Below are 18,137 nucleotides of genomic sequence, written 5' to 3'. Positions count from 1 at the left end.
CTTGACTAAAATATATGTATTTTTGCAAGATAAAGCTGTGATTGACTGGGAAATATTTTATTTGAAGCAGATATCCAAAAAAAACAAATATGGTTGCAGATTAAAATGTAATAAAAAAAATAAAAATAAAAACAAGGTGAGCTCCAAGTTTGAGTAAGGGAAAAACTAAAAACTGTACAATGATAAATGCAAAACATTTCAGACAATTAAATTTTTCCATTTTGGTGATAACATTTTGATGAGGCCATTTTTATAATATGCAAGATCCTTAAAGCGCATCATTAGATGACTTTGTTTTTTTTTTATATATTTTTTTTATATTACATCTTGGTGAGTCGCAGTGTGTTGAGTCGGACCCCCAAAATAGTGGCGCCTGTGGCGAATTGAATCTCTCTCAGGATCCCAATCCACTTGTTGTCTGTCTCGTTATACCTGAATAAGAGGAAAAACTGATTAGATTCAAATGTATCTGGCAAACTTGGTTAAATGTGCTTTTAATCGAAATGAACAAAACAACCCAATGTTCACTATTTTCACTATGGTAATACTTATTTGCACATTCAAGTGAAGTAGAACCCACCTCCAAATATCGTTCATCTCTTTAGGAATGATGTCCTCGCTATCTTCCAACGGCACCATCGCGAAACCTCCCACAGCAAAGAGTGAACCTCCCAGAGAAACCAAATTCAGGGAACTACGTTCTTGGGGGAACGGCTCAAAGTCGGACCATCTGTGAAATAATCACAAGAAGCCTTTCGTACCTTAGGACCTTCATTTTTGTAAATGAGGAACTCACTTATTGGTGGCGATGTCGTAGACCTCCACAGAATCGGTTAGACCCGTATCTGTGACTCCGGCCGCTACGTAGATTTTGTTCTGGTGAACGGTTGCTCCAAATAACGAGCGTGCCACCTTCATGGGAGCCAGCTCCTTCCATTCAAACCTCTTGGCATCATATACGACCATCTTGCTCAAGCAGTTCCTTTTTTAAAAGAATATATTTTTTAGAACTTATTCAGGGACAAAGCTAGTTTTCTGAGGGAAAAATACTCACTTGTCGTCCCCTTTTCCTCCAATCACGTAAACCTTATCGTTGGATGAAACAGTCGCATGTCCATAGACCGCATATGGAATTGGGTCCGACTCGCCCCATTTGAAAGATCTACAAACAAAAAGATCAAGTGAGTTCTCTTCTGTCAAATCAGAGTCTTCAATTTCCTGAGGATGAAGCGCTCACTGCCTGTCGTAGACCATAACCGAGTCCAATGTGCGCTCCTGGTCCTTCACTTCCTTCCCTCCCATGACGAAGATGGAGTTCTCGGCCTCCCCGAATCCAAACAGGAAACGGGGGGACGGGAGCGGCGGCATGCCCAACCAGTCGGTGTTGACCGGGTCATACTGAGTTTTTAATAAAATGAGATTGGTCATATATTTTGTCTTTGTACCCGCCAAATGTGTGATCTCACCTGTAAGAAGTAAGAGCAGAGCGGATCCTCCTTGTTCTGCTCGTCAATGAACAACCCACCGGCCACAAAGATCTGGTTCTCCTTGGTCACCAGGCTGACGTGGTTCTTGGGAACCTGGGTGGAGACTGACGCCATGAAGCAGTCGTTCCCCATCGGGTCGTAGGCCACAGACCCAGAATCGCCGACCATCAGGATCAGTTCACGAACAAACATCCCGAAGCGCATGTTGTCATTCAGGATACTCGGAAGAAGATTCTCCTCTTGTTCCTCATCCTCCTCATTTCCTGCTTCATCTTCCTTCTTCTTCTTGGTGATGGATTTAATTTCAGGCATTTTCCCCGCCTGAGCATCTCTGACTAATTGAAGCTTCTTTTGCAACTCTGGATTTTTCAAGATGAGTTTGTTCTTCTCCACTTTGTCCTTCAAGTAATCCTCACCTACCAGACGCAAGCGAACGCAGTCCAGCAACCCGGGCAGTTCCTTCTCCCGTTCCCCCAAGTCTCGGGCCACCCAGTTCATCAAAGCCTCAAACACGACTTCCTCAGAGTCCACGTCCAGGTTGTCATTGGCCAAGATGGCGGCCAGCTCACCGGGCTGCAGCTGGAGGAAGTCCTCATCTCTGGAGATGAGCCGGAAGCGCTCGCAGGCAAAGTTCCGAGCCGAGACGGCCAACCTGGGGCAGTCCAGCATCAAGCCGAGTCTGAAGACTGCCAGGCAATTACTGAGACTCAGACGTTTCTGGAGGAACGAAACGCATACCGTGAAAATTGACGGGATCTGATACAGGTTGGCCACGGCGAAGATGTCCTGAACATTCTGCTCGGTCACATTGATCCTGGAGGTGTACAAGTACTTGAGGATCAGCCCCATGACCCCCGGCTCAACATCCTCCAGAACCACCTCACGTTTTTTGCTCTCATCTACGTCAGACAGAAAGAGAGCACGGAAAAACGAACTGCAAGCGCACAAGACCAAGCGGTGGCATGGGAACTCCTTGTCCTTGATTTTCAGAATGCAGTCCACCAGCTTGTCATTCTCCAGTAGATCATATAGGCCATCCTGAAGAAGTGTCTGCTGGTACACCCGGGGCTCGTCCATAGGGTTCACCGGTAGAGCCATCGTTCCTGGCCGGGGAGTGGCGAGCCTGAAGATCTTTACTTTGAATCCAACGGGTTGTTCCTTGCCGGGAAAGAGTCGCTTGCCAACTGAAAGGCCTTCTACTCGCTCAGCTGTCCCTACCTTTCAACCAAGCTCCAACTGGCAGGGTATTTATAGCCAGCAATGGGATTCATTCTGGAACATGACATGCACTCACCCCCCCCCTAAAACTCACCCAAGTTATATCCCGCCTCATCCCCCGATCTCAGCCAGCTGACACATGGCTTCATTGCCCTGAAATAGATTCTACGAAGTAGACTGGCCTCCTCATCCAAATTTATTTGGTAGTTCCATGACATGGCATGACAATGTAGCGGCATGACTATTTTTATTCTAGCAAAAAAATCTAGCTTGATATGTTAAATTACTCTTAATCTTGTAATATAATTTTTCCTCCCAAGTACAACTGTATTTTCCAATGAGACAAATTTTATTTCATAATATGACTATATGACTGAAAAAAAAGACTTTTACCTTCTTGAGTTTAATTTATTGTTTTCATGACATTTCAGAAAATTCCACTCAAGTCATTCAAGACATTACGAAACTCAAAACTCTATACATGCATCGATCATCTACTCTGCTTTTTTCTTGCTGGGATCAGCGACAGGTTGAGCGGCATCTGGCGCGGGACTTCCAGGGTCAGCCGGAAGGGCTCTGTCCAGCGTCGTGGGAGGAAGCGGATCGGGGTCATCGATGAGTGCCTGTCTCCTCTCCCGCTCCTTAATCACTTGAATCAGGCAGTAGGTCACGAACATGACGACCATGGTGGTTATTGGAAAACCTGGCCAGACATAAAATAGGGTGACTTACCACATTAGTGACACATGACAACATCTTAATTGAACTATAAATTGTAACTCCATCTGAAGAACTCACCTTTGAGCAGAAGACGCTTGGCAACCAATGTGGCAAAATCCAAACTGTTGAGAATCAAGGTGTTGTACAGCACGATACTCCAGAAGTTGAAGACGCAGACGAAGGCTCGGATCCGGCGGGACATTGCTTCTGACATTGCATTCTTGAAAGTAAGCAAAAAAAACATTTTCTATCTACCCAGCAATGGGATCAAGTCACATGCAAAGTTTTGAGCAAGTCTTAAGTCAAGTCAGAAAGTCTTCCTCAAGACAAAACATTGATTCAAGTCAACTCGAGTCCAAACTGTAATGATTCGTCCGAACCTCGAAAGACGCAAAGGGCTCCATGGAGAACAACTTGGCAGCCCACAGCTCGCAGTTTAGGCCAAAGCAGTTGAAGAAAGCCCAGACTAGGACCACCTTGCACGGTCCCAGCCACAAGACGGTGACGGCGTAGGTGCACAACGTGGCCAGCAGCTCCGCCAATACGTCGTCGTGCTTACCGCCCAGATAATCGTATACGTACCTTTTGATAGGAAAACCACAGAATCAGAACCCGGACATTTGCAAATAATCTCTGTGCCAAATTATTTGTACTTTTGTCAATTCCTCATAATTTAGTAGTTAACTCCCGTGAGCTACTCACTTGCACAACCAATCGTTGATCCCTCGGTCGAAATGTCTGAGAAAGCAGATGAAGCAACGATAAGTATTTGGTATGAAGGAAAATACGTAAAATCCTGCGACTCACGTTTCAGCAAAGACGTAAAGGTTGGTGATACATTTAGGCGGCTTGGGCGGGTCCAGGTGGTCCAACCTGGACACGGTGTTGATGACCCCGAACATGATGGCGGCTTTCACCCAGTCGTAGAGCAAGTTGAAGTAGGCCACGCCAACTGCAAGAACATTCCGCATCTCATTCAATATTAGCTTCTTATCCTTTATATTATTTATTTATTTTCAGTATTGACCCACCCAGGGCCCAGTCGGAGAGATGCTTGAGGAGCTTCAAGTCGCTCGGGATGGTGAGAACGTACAGGAAGTGGAAGAGGACATCCACGACCAGGATGATGGCCAGGTGGGTCACGGCCTGCATGTTGATGTTCCACATCTCCCGCTCCTTCCTGCTCAGGTCTGACTTATTGGCCTGCAGGGTTTGGTAAATATTCTCACAAAATTATTTTTTTGGGGAAAATGGCTTCTTGTGAGATTCTGACCATCCTAAATTTACGATTTTAACCATTTAATTGGGTAGGTGTGCCTAATGTTGTGGCCGGGAGTATAAACACTATTATGTTCATGTATGGAGTTGATGAGCCATGTGAAGTCATAAATAGCGTGCTTGGGTTTTTTTGAGAAGGTGTGATACATCAACAAGGTTGTGACGAAATTACATCCGTCGGCGCGTTAGAAACCAACCTGCACATAGAACTTGTCAAAGGTCATGATGGGCCCAAAGTAGAAGAAAGGCAGGTAGAAGTTGTACTTGAGGAGTTCCAGGATGTTGTAGTTGCCATCTTTGCGCTCGCAGTTCTCCAAGGCGAAACTGATGCAGCGCATAATCGTGAAGCCGCAGCCACCGTAGAAGAGAATGTGGCGTAGGTCGAAGTCGCCCATCACGAAACCTGCCTGGAATATCATTGGTGGATATCTATGACATCATCGAATTCGGCTTTTTGGGAAATTTCCAAGGCTTGTACTGTTTCCATCAGATGAACTTCTTAACATACCTGCCAGGACAGGAAGGGCTGACACTTAAATGTGGCTAGCGTGCAAAAGCCCGTGACGAAGCACAGCCAGCGTATTTTAACCAATGAGATGCTGTAGAGCAGAATGCAGTGGGACAGGATGAGGGTGACATAGGTCCAACCCATACTGGTCCACACCGCCAGGATCCCGTACCCCATGTACACCAAGGACCTGTACTGTAGAACAACAATAATGGTGTCATCCAATGCTTAACACTGTTTGGCATTTTTGGAGGAAGCACCTGAGGGGCCAGCATGGAGCAAAGCTTGGCAAACAGCACATGTCCAGACAGTGCGAAAACTATGTGAGCCCGGAAGGTCCAAATCCACATGGCCCATTCGGAATCCGCCGTGTCCTGTAAAGCCATGGAAAACAAAAATTAAATATATGGATTATGTTTCATGAGGGACTGCAAAGTCACGGCTTACCATTTTCCGGCCAAAGTAGTGCCATCCTGGTTTCACACTGGACCGAAATGTTTTTCTGTCTGTGTTTGCTAAAATAAAATAAATTCATTAAATACCGAAACAAATATTAATATTGGGCGAAAATATTTGTATGTTGTACTCACATGTAGATGCATCAAAGACCCAGCAGGTCGACCAAATTAGGGCCAAAGCCAAAACAGTGTTATAGACGTACAGCTCATATTTGGGAAGTGCCGCTTTGATCGCCATGGCGACACCCACTCAAACATACACGCGGGAGCTCCGTCAAACTGTTCCTAAACACATAAAGAGCCAAAACTGGTTTTACCTGTACGTTTAAGTGAGGCCAAACCTTAGATGTTAATGCTGTTAAGCACTTCTTGTTTCCAAAAGTATTGAGACGCAAACTTTTTATGCACTAATTCCTGATGCATCATATGGAAAGGTTTAATGTGGAAGAATAGGTGCCCCAAAACTTTTGTCCATAGTGACATGGATTTATGGACTTTGTAGTGTAGTCATTTATTTAGTTATAATTTTGTTTATATCTATAGTTTTCACTTCCTCTGGTCAATGTTGAGTGTCACCAAAACAGCACAGTGACCATTTGTCGACGTTTTAAATAGGTCGACTAATTGATTTCAAGTTGGAAGACACCTGAGATGCTCATTAGCGGACACACCTTAATTGAATATGTCGCTATGTGTATATTTTGAAAAGCTACCTATTTTTTTTATTTATTTTTTTAATGATTTTGTTGAACCACAGTTGGCAATTTCATATTTTTAGTGGTTTTGTTTGATTTCATTATAATTTGTCACATTCGCGTTATTTCTAAGACCATTGAGTTTTTTAGGACTAACAATTCGGAATTAATTCTAAGAGACACTCAAGCACATTTGCTGCAGACAGAAATTAATTTTTGTTTATTTACCAAATCTCATTTTAGCTTAAAAAATGAAGCTGTCCTGCTTCTGCACTTGAGTGCAGCTGCTGTGCTTTATGACTTGACATTTATTTTGTAACCTCACCCTCGTCATTTAGTCTTCTCCTTTCCGGCCCAGTTATTGCATTAAAAAAATAACTCAAATTATTTTCTTTTTATCTGCCAATCAAGGGAATATTTGCACCCATTAGACATCAACAAAGTACAGCTGCTGGCTTCTTTTTAAAGCATACCAACTAAAATCTCTCCATTGAGATGCTTAAGACAATTAAATTCTTTCAAAAATCTGTTCGAAGAGAACAAACTAGTGTTTGAGTCACATGCTTGCCTCTAAATAGCAACACGGTCATGCACTTTACTTTGTCCTCCACAAACACCTGTTGTCGTACTGACCTTGAACTCAGCAGAAGCTGCTTCAACAAAACGTCCCAATTATTCTAAATATTCAAAAAATATTCAAATGAGTGACCAGAATTTGGGGGGTCCTGCGGACTCCCTGAAAGGGGAGCTGCCAGCAGTTGAAAAGGTGACTTGCTGTATTTCTACTTTTGCTGACAAAGAGGGGCGGGACTCGAGGGGTGGGTGGGCTTAATTGCCCCTGGGGGACAATTTTGGCTGCCAAATAATGCACTGTTGGAACTTTAACACTCCTTAAATTTAGAAACATAGGTCAATTAATAATTGTACCTGAACAAATGTTTCAAATGAAACCATCCTTATTGCTCATGCTTTTTCTAAAAGTTAAATACAACTGAACTGAATGTTTTCTTTTTTTACATACACACACACAAACAATGAAATAAAATGGAGGCTATGCTATTTTCCATGTTCCTAATGGCCACAGCTGTTTTGGGACAGTAAGCCTGTTGCAATTTTGAGCCATGTCCATGCTCAACATTCTGCACATGGGTGTCACACAACAACAACACAATACAGTGAAAATAGATGCACAACTCAAATCCAGGACACTGGGTAAAAGAACTACGAGTCATTTATTAGAAGAAGGCTGGAGGTGTAAAAAATATTGTTTTGTGTCACAGCTATTGTTGCACTTCCATTTAGGAATTGTCAAGTCTTGTGGAATGAGTAACGTGCCACGAGGGACAACTAGTGGTAAGTATTCAGTACACATCCTTATATTTCTCTTCTAGTCCTTTAAAAAATATGTTATGGCTCCTCAAGAAGGATTTTCCCTGAATAATGCTGGTTACTCCTTCTTGCTGGTCTCCTGTCCTTCAAAGAGAGGGTACTTGACCTCCAGCTGAGGCCAAGTGGACACGCTGTTGGCCAGCGACCAAATCTCCCCCGGCAAAGCGTCCACCTGTAACATCATTGGGTTTATTATTAATATAAAATCACAATATGCTGCTACGAAGAGTGAAGATCTACAAATTCAAGGTGTGTATGAGATGCTTTGAAATGTCATACATCTATTTTAAGTCACATTGATGTACCTCGACACGGATTTGTCTCATGGAGTCTCGGTCCCTCAGGGTGGCGGTGTGTGGCGTCTTGTTGACGGTGTCGAAGTCTACGGTGACGCCGAACGCCACGCCGATCTCATCGGAGCGAGCATAGCGTCTCCCGATGGATCCAGATGAATCGTCCACCTTGTGAGACACCCCCTTCCGGGTCAACGCCTCAGCTGATGAGGACAAAAAACTGCATGAGTGAGGTTAGTATATTTAAATAGAGTGTACCTTTATTACCACTAGGTGTCAGTGTTGTGCACATTAACTTTTCAACATGGAAGAATGCAGTGAACTTACACAGTTGTTGGACAAAAGGTGTAAATTCCTGGTTTTGGCTCAGAGGAAGGATGCAGCATTTGTACGGGGACACAGTGGCGGGAAAACTGAAATACTACAAAACAAATCAGTGATATTGAATTAAAACTATCAATTAGTGGAGACAATTGAAACAAGGAAGAATAACAAAAGCTTGTGGTCCTTACCGTTCTCTGTTCGTCTCCTTGCCGCGTATGGAAGCAATGCTCAAAGATGGAGTACATGATTCTGCCGATGCCGAAGGACGGCTCAATGACGTTGGGGACGATCTCCTCAACTGCGAGCAATTGTTTGAATTGAATCGGGAGTGTAACGATGCAACGTGAAACCATACTTGGCATTTTTATTCATCTTTTTTTACCATGTAATGTTTTCTGGAATCTCTTGATGGCGACCATGTCTTTGGAAAGCTTGAATGTTTTGCCCTCTGTTGACACGCTGAACTCTCTGCATAAGACAGATGACACGTATAAAACAGAGGTTATAATAAGTGTACACACCCTTGTTTAAATGCCAGGTTTAAGATAAATCATTTCCAAAAAGTAATTGAAAAAAAGAATCAAGAGGAAGGCTAATTATGAACATCCCGTTAGGGTGTGCACACTTGTGCAACTCCATTTTCTCAGCTTATTTCTACTAAAAAATGACCAATTACCCGCTTTGGTTGAGCCGCTTCTCCTGGTCGCCAATAAAGCATTCGTCGCATGCGTCCAGATACTCGAAGATCAGCTTGGCGTCTTTTTTGTACGCTGCTCCGATGGCGCCTCTGTTGGGCTCGAACTTCACTACGTTGACCACCTTGTGTTGACTCGTTAAGGAATAACACAATTGCAAGAACTTCCCACAGCGGCCATGTTGGTCTATTTTAATCACTAGCACCTTATTTTGTCTCAATTGGGTCAAACCTCGATTAAATTGGATGAGCAGTCAGGATATGGGTTCTTTGAGGGGCTTCTCCGCCACGAGGGGCACCTTGGTGGCTCGCGAGTGACACGACAAGTCATAGCACGAGCGATCGGCGCATCCGACGATCTCAATCCAACCCTGAAGAAAGATGAAAAAAAAAAATCAGCCGTTACGGTTGAAACCAGAGCAGAAAGAATATCGACTTACGTAAGAGGTTTTGGACTCGGCGTCCCAGCAGTCGCAGGCATAGTGAGCCATCTCGTTCTCCATGTGCTGACGGAAGCGCACTTTGTCTTTGCTAAGACCTACTTTGAGCAGGTACAAATAGATCCTGCCGATGAAGTAGCCCAGCACGGAGTTGTTGATGATGCCCTGAATGATCAAAATGATGCTGAATTATAATTGAAAAAATTTGCATAACCAAAACCTAATATAGTGCACTCACCAACAAAAGATGAAAATCGATCTGGATGATTTATTTATTATTTCTTTAACATCTAAACTTTTCCTACCTGCTCCACAGCATCGCCGAGCCTCATGATCTGTGCCGACTGCCCGCTGGTTTGAGCCTTGGAGGAGTACAACAGGATATCCAGGTCGGCTACGTTTGAGAATTTGGGGTGGACCTTCTCGTTGGGGTCCACAAAGTGCTCGATCTCAGCCATGGTGAATTCTCTACATTGTAAAGGTACATTTTTACTCGATATAGTCCAACCATAAAATGAAGCAAGTGAGGCAAACGGCAAAGTTTTCTAACCTGACGCGGATGAGTCCGGAGCGAGGCGAGATCTCGTTCCTGAATGAGTTTCCGATCTGAGCAGCGCCAAAGGGAAGCTTTCCCTGGTTGAACTCCAGCAGTCGCTTGAAGTTGAGGAACATCCCCTGAGCTGTTTCTGGCCTCAGATAGCTGCCAAGACAAAAAAAAAATGCAGATTCATCTATAGCAAACGACTTCCATGTTATTTTTTTAGCATGATTAAATCTGTAGTCATACCCAGGAGTGTTGCCTCCTGGCCCGATGGAGGTCTGGAACATGAGGTTGAAGGAGATAGGAGAGGTGAGGTCATTGCCCGTGGAGGGAGACTTGACGTTGTACTTGACGAACAGATTGCCCAACTCCTGCTGAGTGTAGTTGTCCATCTAGCGCACATCCATAAGAACAGGACATGATTGACACGGAACAGGAGATGACATCATCTCGGCATCCCTCGCATGAACCCACCTGGGTGATCACGTCCTCCATCTCCGCCACCTTCTCAGGAGTACACGTCTCGTTGGACATGACTTTCTTTAAATGGGCTGTGGACAGCAGAGACAGTTTTTGATCAAATAATGTTTTGGATCAAACCTGGTTTAATATAAGATTAGTACTTTGTGAAATCTCACTAACACGAATCGTGAAAACAATCCCAGCGCACCAGAGAGACGAGATACAGCTTCCAAATTTTAATTCCAGCCACGCCCACCCTACATATGTGTGACCCAGTAAAGCAAGTAAAAACCTGTCGTCAGGTTCTCGTTTGGAAAAAATTTGAAAAATTGCACGGGTGACTTAAAAAAAAAAAAAAAAATGCTGTGATCACCTTTAAGGAGATGATCAGCACGAAAGCATTCTCCCGTCCTGGAGTCCTTCACCATGTAATCAGCAAATTTATCCACGTGGCCCGACGTCCTGATTGAGAAAATACATTTATTAATATTCAGTTGTTTTTTTAAAGGGGGGGTGAGTGGGCTCACTTGAGGACAGGTTCGGGGGTAAGCATGGTGCAGTCGATCTCCAGGATCTGCTCCTCCTGGATGAAGTGCTGCCTCCAAACTTGCAGGATGTTGTTCTTCAAGGCGCAGCCCACCGGACCAAAGTCGTAGAGGCCGGCCACACCTGAACAAAAATTTGTGCTTACCTTTTACGAGCTTTTACGCTAATATCGATTTATCCTACCTCCATATATGGCAAAAGACTGATCGTAGAAAAATCTCCTCTTTAAGGTGTCGTCCATCTTTACCCTGTCAACAACGTCATCTTTGGGTTGTAAAGAAAGCTCCTGGAAGTGGTGAGATAAGATGAGAGTAGTTTCATTATTACTGTGACAAGGGAGTGGCTTTATTAAACAAAAGTGAAAGCCAAATACAATGGAACAAAGACGTAGACATTGTACCTTCATCTCCAAAGTTTTCTTCCGGGCTTTCAGCTCTGTGACAGCCTGATTCACCTCCAACTCAGGGGCTCCTTGCTCCTTAAGCTGGGCCACCAAATTGCCCTGAAATGAACACAGAATGTTATTATTATTATTATTATTATTATTATTATTATTATTATTATTATTATTATTATTATTATTATTAAGAACAGAGAATGTTATTATTATTATTATTATATTTCAGTAAAAAGGGAGTATGATTTTTTTTATTCAAAAACAGCACTGAGGTGTTTTAACAATATACAATTAACACTATAGCTTTTGTGAAAACGCCAGAATAAAAAAAAAAGAATTGCATTCTTTTGAGAGTCACCTTTACCACACATACTGGTGGGAGGTTGTGAGTTTGAAACAGGAAATTTAACTTTTTATTTCAAATAACCTAATGTAAAATACATTCATGCAAACTATTGTAAGCATATTCACTGGGCTTTATTTTAGCTGAGTCTGTGACAAAAAACATCCATTTGGATTTTGTTCATAGAAAAATCAACATTAAATCAAAAGTGATCATATCCACGCCCAACTTGGTTTCCATCCGTCCAAAATAACTGACCTGCTCGCGCACAGCCTCCCGCAAAGGTGCCAAAGTTTGTTCCATGTTGCCACGTAATAACGTGCAGAAAAAGCCGCTTGTGAGTGTTTGTTCTCCCCGCTACCCGCAGCCAGCTGTGCGGGTTGTTTCCTCCTCGGCTCTCCCTTATTCCTCTCCGGCTTGGCCCAGCCCAGCAGGAGGAGCTTGTAGTGCTTGCCTCTGCTTCTCAGACTACGAGTGATGTCTGAAACCAAGGCTTAGAGTTGCATCATCCAAACTCTAGCAAGCCAGTTTTTTTTAAGAATGTGTCCAAGTGACCTACTGAAGGCCCCAACCCTGCATTTTTTCAAATTGTGCAAAATATGACTGTTGCACATATGAGACTAGAATATCCCTGTAATAGTTTTCCTTGCTTAATTTATATATGTCTCAAATTCCCCTCCAGTACTTTTTTTTTATTTTGCAGCCATTACAATTCAATCTATTGCATTCAAATCTGTTATATTGCATTACCCCCTGCACAAAAGAGTTTATATGTATATTTTAATCTTTTGGCCTTATAGATCACAAATGAGAAAACGTTGCAAATGGTATGCAGATGTCCAGTAAGTGCTGGCTGTTTTTTTTATTGAGAGATTTAAATATCTCAATCCGGTCAGCCTGAAAAGCAGAACAACAGCAGTCTTTCCTTCTGTCAAAGACGCAACCTGATGCCAGTTTCTCCCTTTTGAAAACACAAGAGTGGTTGTCATACATGGTTGAAATGTAGCTCCTCCTTGTGGACGTGATCAGTGAAAGCTCATCGTGATGTTCTTCTGGTGATGCGAATGCAACAAAAGTCTGTGTCATATATTTTATTCCCTGCCGGCGGAAGAGAGAAAGAAGGACTTCATTCCTCCACCGCGTCCCTCTTGCTGGTCTCCTGTCCTTCGAAGATGGGATACTTGGTCTCCACTTCTGCCCAGGTTAGAGTGCCGTTAGCCAAATCCCGAATGATCACGGGCAGCTCGCTCACCTGGAAAAAAAAAACAATTGTCATATAGTTTTTAAAAAGTGCCTATGGGGACTGTCTGCCAGTAAAACATGTACTGTACCTCGGCTCGGATTTGCCTCATTGAGTCTCTGTCCCTCAGGGTGGCGGTGTGTGGCGTCTTGTTGACGGTGTCAAAGTCGATGGTGATGCCAAACGCCACGCCAATTTCGTCTGTCCGGGCGTAGCGCCTCCCGATGGACCCTGCAGAGTCATCCACCTTATGGGACACGCCGTATCTGGTCATGGCCTCGGCTGAAAGGAGAGAAGAGACGTGAGCGGGTGAAGCCCAGCTTAAGGCAAGTTACATTAATAAGTCTGTTTGAAACTCATTTTAAAGACCCAAAATAGGCAAAACCACACTTTTTTTTATAAAATAGACACGAATTATTGAAAAGCAATACTTACAGAGTTCTTTAACAAAAGGCACAAAATCCTGGTTTTGACTGAGTGGTAAAACAGAGCACTTGTATGGAGCAACGGTTGCTGGGAAGCTGAAGAACTGGAGGGGGGAGGGGGGGTGACAAGGGGTTGTATGAGTTCAAATGTGTACAAATTATTTTGTACGTAATTCCTTCTACTTACCGTCCTTTGCTCGTCACCCTCCCGGACGTGGAAGGTGTGCTCAAAGATGGTGTACATGATCCTTCCGATACCAAACGATGGCTCAATGACATTGGGAATTACTTCTTCCACTGCGAGGGGGGAAAAAAAAAATTAAGCGCGCCTGCTCCCACAAGTGCCGCTTGACCTCAGTTCTCACCATGTAGCGTCTTCTGAAATCGCCTGATAGCCACCATGTCTTTGGTCAGTTGGAACGTCTTTCCCCCCACCTCGATGGTGAACTCTCTGCGGGATTCAAAAGAGACTCTCGGCGTTCAAAGATCACCAACCTGTGAGCTTTTGCCACTCACCCGTTCTCGTTGAGGAGCTGCTCCTTTTCGGCAATGGAGCATTCGTCGCACGTGGCCAGGTGGTCCATAACCATCTTGGCGTCCTTCTTGTACGCCTTGCCGATGACTCCTTTGTTTGGCTCAAACTGGACGACGTTCACAACTTTGTGCGGCCGACATTAAGGAGGCGTTTCCAAAAGTGTGTGGCCCAGTAAAACACACAAAAAGGTGTTTTTGAAGGATATGGGTTCTTTAAGTGGCTTTTCTGCCACCAGGGGCACCTTGGTGGCTTGGGCGTGGCATTTCAGGTCAAAGCAGGAGCGGTCGGCGCACCCCACGATCTCGATCCAACCCTGCGAGGGACAAAGGCCACGTTTAGCGGAATTCTTTAAGACCATGTTAAAACCTTGCACAGAAACGCACGTAGGAGGTTTTGGTTTCGGCATCCCAGCAGTCGCACGCGTAGTGGGCCATCTCGTTGTCCATGTGCTGGCGGAAGCGAAGCTTGTCTTTGGCTATTCCGACTTTCGTGAGATAGAGGTAGATCCTACCGATGAAATATCCCAGGACGGAGTTATTGATCACACCCTTTAAGACAAGAAAGAGGGACATAAGTGCCATCCAATTGTCAACATGTCAATCTATCCTACCTGCTCCACAGCATCGCCGAGCCTCATGATGTGTGCAGACTGGCCGCTGGTTTGAGCCTTGGAGGAGTACAACAGGATATCCAGGTCGGCTACGTTTGAAAACTTGGGGTGGACTTTCTCACTGGGGTCCACAAAGTGCTCGATCTCAGCCATGGTGAACTCTCTGAAGGTACAATAATGATTTGTTCACATGAATACATGTACTGGAGGAAATGCATCACGAAAAATAGGTTGCTGTACCTACAGGGAAAAATTCAGACCCCCTCACCTGACGCGGATGAGTCCGGAGCGAGGCGAGATTTCATTCCTGAAGGAGTTTCCAATCTGAGCAGCAGCGAAAGGGAGCTTTCCTTGGTTGAACTCCAACAGTCGCTTGAAATTGAGGAAGATTCCCTGAGCGGTTTCAGGCCTCAGATAGCTACAAATCAAGACAACCATTAGTCTGCATTAACCCTAACCATTGTTGTTTTTTTTTTGTACCCTGGCATGTTCCCTCCTGGTCCGATGGAGGTCTGGAACATGAGGTTGAAGGAGATGGGAGCTGTGAGGTCATTTCCTGTGGTAGGGGACTTGACGTTGTACTTGACGAAAAGGTCGGTCAGCTCTTGCTGGGTGTAGTTGTCCATCTGTCGAACATAATGTTAATTGTGTCATCCAAGGTAAATCCCTTAAGGTTCCGGTCGGACCTGCGTAATGACATCCTCCATCTCGGCCTTCTTCTCAGCAGTACATTTCTTGTCAGCCATCATCTTCTGGAGGTGAGCTACAGAAGAAAGCAATCATTGAATACTATTCTGGTAAGCAATCAGCACATTTATAAATGACCATTTAGATCTGAAGAATGTTTTTTTTCACTATATATCATAAACCAAAGTCCACCAAAGGGTTACCTTTGAGAAGATGGTCCGCCCTGAAGCACTCGCCATTCTTGACATCTTTCACCATGTAGTCAGCAAACTTATCGACGTGTCCTGATGTCCTGTTGACACAAACAAAAATGCTCAATGTGTCTCCAGGTGCTACGATATGTAATACACAGTCATTTTTAAAGATTGTATCTGCAACCGGGCTATGGAAGTCTGCGATAATGACAGCTCCCATGCATGAAATCGCAGAGTCAATGTGCGCCTGTCAACAATAACCCAAAGTCCAGCATTTCAGAGCTGACTCTAGGAACCACCAGGCAGAAAAAAAAAAACACAAGCATAATGTGCACGGGTTATTTTGGCTCACTTAAGGACAGGCTCGGGGGTGAGCATGGTGCAGTCGATCTCCAAGATCTGCTCTTCCTGAATAAAGTGCTGCCTCCACGCCTGCAGGATGTTGTTCTTCAAGGCGCAGCCCACCGGACCAAAGTCGTACAGGCCGCTCACACCTGAGAATCAATGCAGTTTAAAAAAAAAAAAAAAAAAAAAAAGAACACATGCAAGCTTTATCTTACCGCCATAGATGGCGAAAGCCTGGTCGTAGAAGAAACGCCTCTTCAGAGTGTCCTCCATCTTTGTTCTGTCCACAATGTCATCTTTGGGTTGCAACGCCAGCTCCTGCGGTGACAAGTTTGAGCTATTAATCCGCTTTAAGATTGCAGTGTTCAATTGTCGTACCTTGGCCTCCAAATTCCGCTTCCTTGCTTTGAGTTCAGCCACCGCTTTGGTAACGTCCACATCAGGAGCTCCATCCTGCTTCATTTGCCGCACCAGATCGCCCTGTGAAAACAGACAGGTGGCATCTGGTAAGTGAGGTGCACACAGATCGAAAATGTTAAATCAATTAATTGCCAAATTCGATGACAAGTTTCTCCTTTTAAAATTGCTGTAGCTGTCAATCAGTATATATGCAGCCCTGTCCTGGCATCTCTCCACTGTCTTCTGTGCAGGTAAAAATATCATTTGCTTTTTTCATCCTCAATTACTTATATTTTTACATATAAATAAAACTGATTTATTGGTTGACCTTCAAAAAAATCCAAATTGACTTGACAGATTTTAATCAAAAAGCCACTGTGGCATGTTTTGATGCAGCAAAATGTTTATGCAAAAAAAAAAAAAAAAAAAAGAAAGACAAACCAAAGCTAAAACTATTTTGAAATAATTTTTAAAAAATGTATTAACTTCCCCATTTCTTGGGCCACACCCAGTTTAAAAAGCCTCAGCTGTGGCCGCGATTGAAACGTGGCAAAAGGGCGCAGACATGACTGCTTGTCGGGAGGGTTAGCATCGAGCTAGTTGGCAAAACCCCATTCATTGCCTGGGGGTGGACTGTCTTAGTCTGAAACTAAACGCAGCGTCGCCATGAAAATATTTTACTCTACGTATAAGCTAATGTTACCTGTTCCTTGACTGCAAGCCTCAAGGGGGCAAGGATTTGCTCCATGTCGCCGTCCATTGTTCGTCCTTCCAGCCGCTGCTGCCACAGGCTCTTCTTCTTCTTAGTGAAAAGGGGCGCTGACGTGGAAAAGGGCCGGTTCTGAAGGCGATCAAACCAAACACACCGGACCTGTAGCACCGAGCAGAGGGAGGGAATGTCGGGGGTGGTCCTCAGCAGCGCCGATGCAGCAGCCCTGCGGAGAAGAACCAGCATGGACAGCCAGTAATGCGAGAAGACAAGAATGATGAAATCGTTCTGCTGTGAAGTAAACGTTGTTTGCATACATTGCCCGCACTTTCGTCTCAGTTTAAAAGCAAAATCAAGCTAAATCACGCATCTGCAGATTCGCCACGAATTAACTTGTTTTAATAGAATAGGAAAAAAAATAGAAATTGGCACTCGAGACTCTAGACAACTAACGTTTTCGAAAAGATTGTCTTTATTTGGCTAGTTGCTTAGTCAGAATTACTTGGGTGTTGTTAGGGTATTGTCCACTAGATGTCACTAGAACTGCATGTTTAAGGTGCAGCGACTGGAGGTCATTGATTTACAATGTAATTCTAATCAATCTGTAAATCAGAATGCGTGGTTGACTTCACCCATAAAAATGAAAAAACTGTTTTAAAAAAACAAGCATTGTGAGGAAAGGTATAAATGGGGGGGGGGGGTGCGTGCGTGGATATTTTTATTACCCATCTAAGGAAGTTGGTGCAATTTTTAATCATGTTTTTACATTTAGTTTTCTTAGAAGGCTGCAGGAGAAGTTTTGTACTGAATTAAACATTCAAGGCGTCTGCAAGCACGCTACATGTGCTTGACGATAACGAGCCTGATCATCTGTGGTTTATCAAAGCAAATATCACAACCATATGTATTTTAATAATTCATCAATGTACGTGGCTCCAGGCAGGGCCACTCACTTAGCTCAGAAAGAGTAGAGTCCAACTGGCTGTTAAAGGAATGACTCAGAAGTGAAACATTCAATCTTATCTTATAAAAGTAGAAGACATCAGGAAATAAATTCATCTAACAAAAGTGAAAGAAGTCACTGAGTGCCTTATGTTTGTTGAGTTTTATTAGCTAGCAAACAAGTACTTCCTTTACTTATAACATGATGGATAGATGGAATCTTTATTGTCCTGGAGTCAATTGCCCTGCCATATTTAA

At 43.8% G+C, this 18,137-nt stretch overlaps 4 protein-coding genes, 1 long non-coding RNA gene and 1 other non-coding gene across 6 annotated transcripts; 1 reads left to right on the top strand and 5 right to left on the bottom strand.

The window, feature by feature from the left end:
• Positions 1-41: 41 nt before the first annotated feature.
• On the bottom strand, positions 42-2,728 carry klhl40b (kelch-like family member 40b). The gene is made up of 6 exons (XM_049749860.2): positions 1,467-2,728; positions 1,238-1,398; positions 1,055-1,162; positions 797-982; positions 581-730; positions 42-432 (listed from the first exon to the last, which is right to left on the bottom strand). The coding sequence occupies exons 1-6, from the start codon at positions 2,583-2,585 to the stop codon at positions 321-323; spliced, it is 1,836 nt and encodes a 611-aa protein (XP_049605817.1). The 5' UTR covers positions 2,586-2,728; the 3' UTR covers positions 42-320.
• Positions 2,729-3,092: 364 nt separating this feature from the next.
• On the bottom strand, positions 3,093-7,154 carry hhatlb (hedgehog acyltransferase like, b). The gene is made up of 12 exons (XM_049749494.1): positions 6,998-7,154; positions 5,802-5,954; positions 5,659-5,726; positions 5,472-5,585; positions 5,212-5,406; positions 4,901-5,110; positions 4,457-4,628; positions 4,233-4,377; positions 4,128-4,163; positions 3,806-4,007; positions 3,504-3,645; positions 3,093-3,408 (listed from the first exon to the last, which is right to left on the bottom strand). Exons 2-12 carry the CDS (start codon positions 5,905-5,907, stop codon positions 3,200-3,202), a joined length of 1,599 nt encoding a protein of 532 aa, XP_049605451.1. The 5' UTR covers positions 5,908-5,954; positions 6,998-7,154; the 3' UTR covers positions 3,093-3,199.
• Positions 7,155-7,577: 423 nt separating this feature from the next.
• On the bottom strand, positions 7,578-12,219 carry LOC125986081 (glycine--tRNA ligase-like). The gene is made up of 17 exons (XM_049749492.2): positions 12,052-12,219; positions 11,454-11,555; positions 11,237-11,339; positions 11,035-11,176; positions 10,881-10,969; positions 10,520-10,596; positions 10,292-10,437; positions 10,055-10,204; positions 9,810-9,972; positions 9,505-9,669; positions 9,329-9,435; positions 9,047-9,193; positions 8,753-8,838; positions 8,559-8,668; positions 8,374-8,467; positions 8,059-8,249; positions 7,578-7,925 (listed from the first exon to the last, which is right to left on the bottom strand). Exons 1-17 carry the CDS (start codon positions 12,094-12,096, stop codon positions 7,812-7,814), a joined length of 2,031 nt encoding a protein of 676 aa, XP_049605449.1. The 5' UTR covers positions 12,097-12,219; the 3' UTR covers positions 7,578-7,811.
• Positions 12,220-12,623: 404 nt separating this feature from the next.
• Positions 12,624-17,239, bottom strand: LOC125986080 (glycine--tRNA ligase). The gene is made up of 17 exons (XM_049749491.1): positions 16,932-17,239; positions 16,208-16,309; positions 16,045-16,147; positions 15,837-15,978; positions 15,494-15,582; positions 15,290-15,366; positions 15,084-15,229; positions 14,872-15,021; positions 14,604-14,766; positions 14,377-14,541; positions 14,200-14,306; positions 13,975-14,121; positions 13,824-13,909; positions 13,646-13,755; positions 13,469-13,562; positions 13,125-13,315; positions 12,624-13,045 (listed from the first exon to the last, which is right to left on the bottom strand). The coding sequence occupies exons 1-17, from the start codon at positions 17,181-17,183 to the stop codon at positions 12,920-12,922; spliced, it is 2,250 nt and encodes a 749-aa protein (XP_049605448.1). The 5' UTR covers positions 17,184-17,239; the 3' UTR covers positions 12,624-12,919.
• On the bottom strand, positions 15,654-15,788 carry LOC125986422 (small nucleolar RNA SNORA84). Its single transcript, XR_007487621.1, has one exon. It is a non-coding gene; the product is annotated as a small nucleolar RNA SNORA84 (small nucleolar RNA).
• On the top strand, positions 16,239-17,260 carry LOC125986086 (uncharacterized). Its single transcript, XR_011085700.1, has 2 exons — positions 16,239-16,335; positions 16,422-17,260. It is a non-coding gene; the product is annotated as an uncharacterized lncRNA (long non-coding RNA).
• The last annotated feature ends 877 nt before the right edge of the window (positions 17,261-18,137 follow it).

Source organism: Syngnathus scovelli, chromosome 18 (genome assembly GCF_024217435.2).
Source record: "Syngnathus scovelli strain Florida chromosome 18, RoL_Ssco_1.2, whole genome shotgun sequence".
Taxonomy (NCBI): Eukaryota; Metazoa; Chordata; class Actinopteri; order Syngnathiformes; family Syngnathidae; genus Syngnathus; species Syngnathus scovelli.
This window is presented reverse-complemented; position numbering and strand designations above follow the sequence as displayed.

Bases quoted from the DNA above. Each gene is read 5' to 3' on its own strand.
- hhatlb (XM_049749494.1), bottom strand. From the start codon at position 5,907: ATGGCGATCAAAGCGGCACTTCCCAAATATGAGCTGTACGTCTATAAC. The intron at 4,164-4,232 runs GTGAGTCGCAGG...CTGCTTTCTCAG, and splicing joins CTTTACGTCTTTGCTGAAAC to ACATTTCGACCGAGGGATCA. The intron at 4,008-4,127 runs GTGAGTAGCTCA...TCCTATCAAAAG, and splicing joins ATCAACGATTGGTTGTGCAA to GTACGTATACGATTATCTGG.
- LOC125986080 (XM_049749491.1), bottom strand. From the start codon at position 17,183: ATGCTGGTTCTTCTCCGCAGGGCTGCTGCATCGGCGCTGCTGAGGACC. The intron at 13,756-13,823 runs GTGAGAACTGAG...CCCCCCTCGCAG, and splicing joins ATTTCAGAAGACGCTACATG to TGGAAGAAGTAATTCCCAAT. The intron at 13,316-13,468 runs GTAAGTATTGCT...CTCTCCTTTCAG, and splicing joins GCCTTTTGTTAAAGAACTCT to CCGAGGCCATGACCAGATAC.
- LOC125986081 (XM_049749492.2), bottom strand. From the start codon at position 12,096: ATGGAACAAACTTTGGCACCTTTGCGGGAGGCTGTGCGCGAGCAG. The intron at 8,669-8,752 runs GTAAAAAAAGAT...AATTGCTCGCAG, and splicing joins ATTCCAGAAAACATTACATG to TTGAGGAGATCGTCCCCAAC. The intron at 8,250-8,373 runs GTAAGTTCACTG...TGTCCTCATCAG, and splicing joins ACCTTTTGTCCAACAACTGT to CTGAGGCGTTGACCCGGAAG.
- klhl40b (XM_049749860.2), bottom strand. From the start codon at position 2,585: ATGGCTCTACCGGTGAACCCTATGGACGAGCCCCGGGTGTACCAGCAG. The intron at 1,163-1,237 runs GTGAGCGCTTCA...TTTTGTTTGTAG, and splicing joins GTTATGGTCTACGACAGGCA to ATCTTTCAAATGGGGCGAGT. The intron at 433-580 runs GTGGGTTCTACT...CCTCTTATTCAG, and splicing joins GAGATGAACGATATTTGGAG to GTATAACGAGACAGACAACA.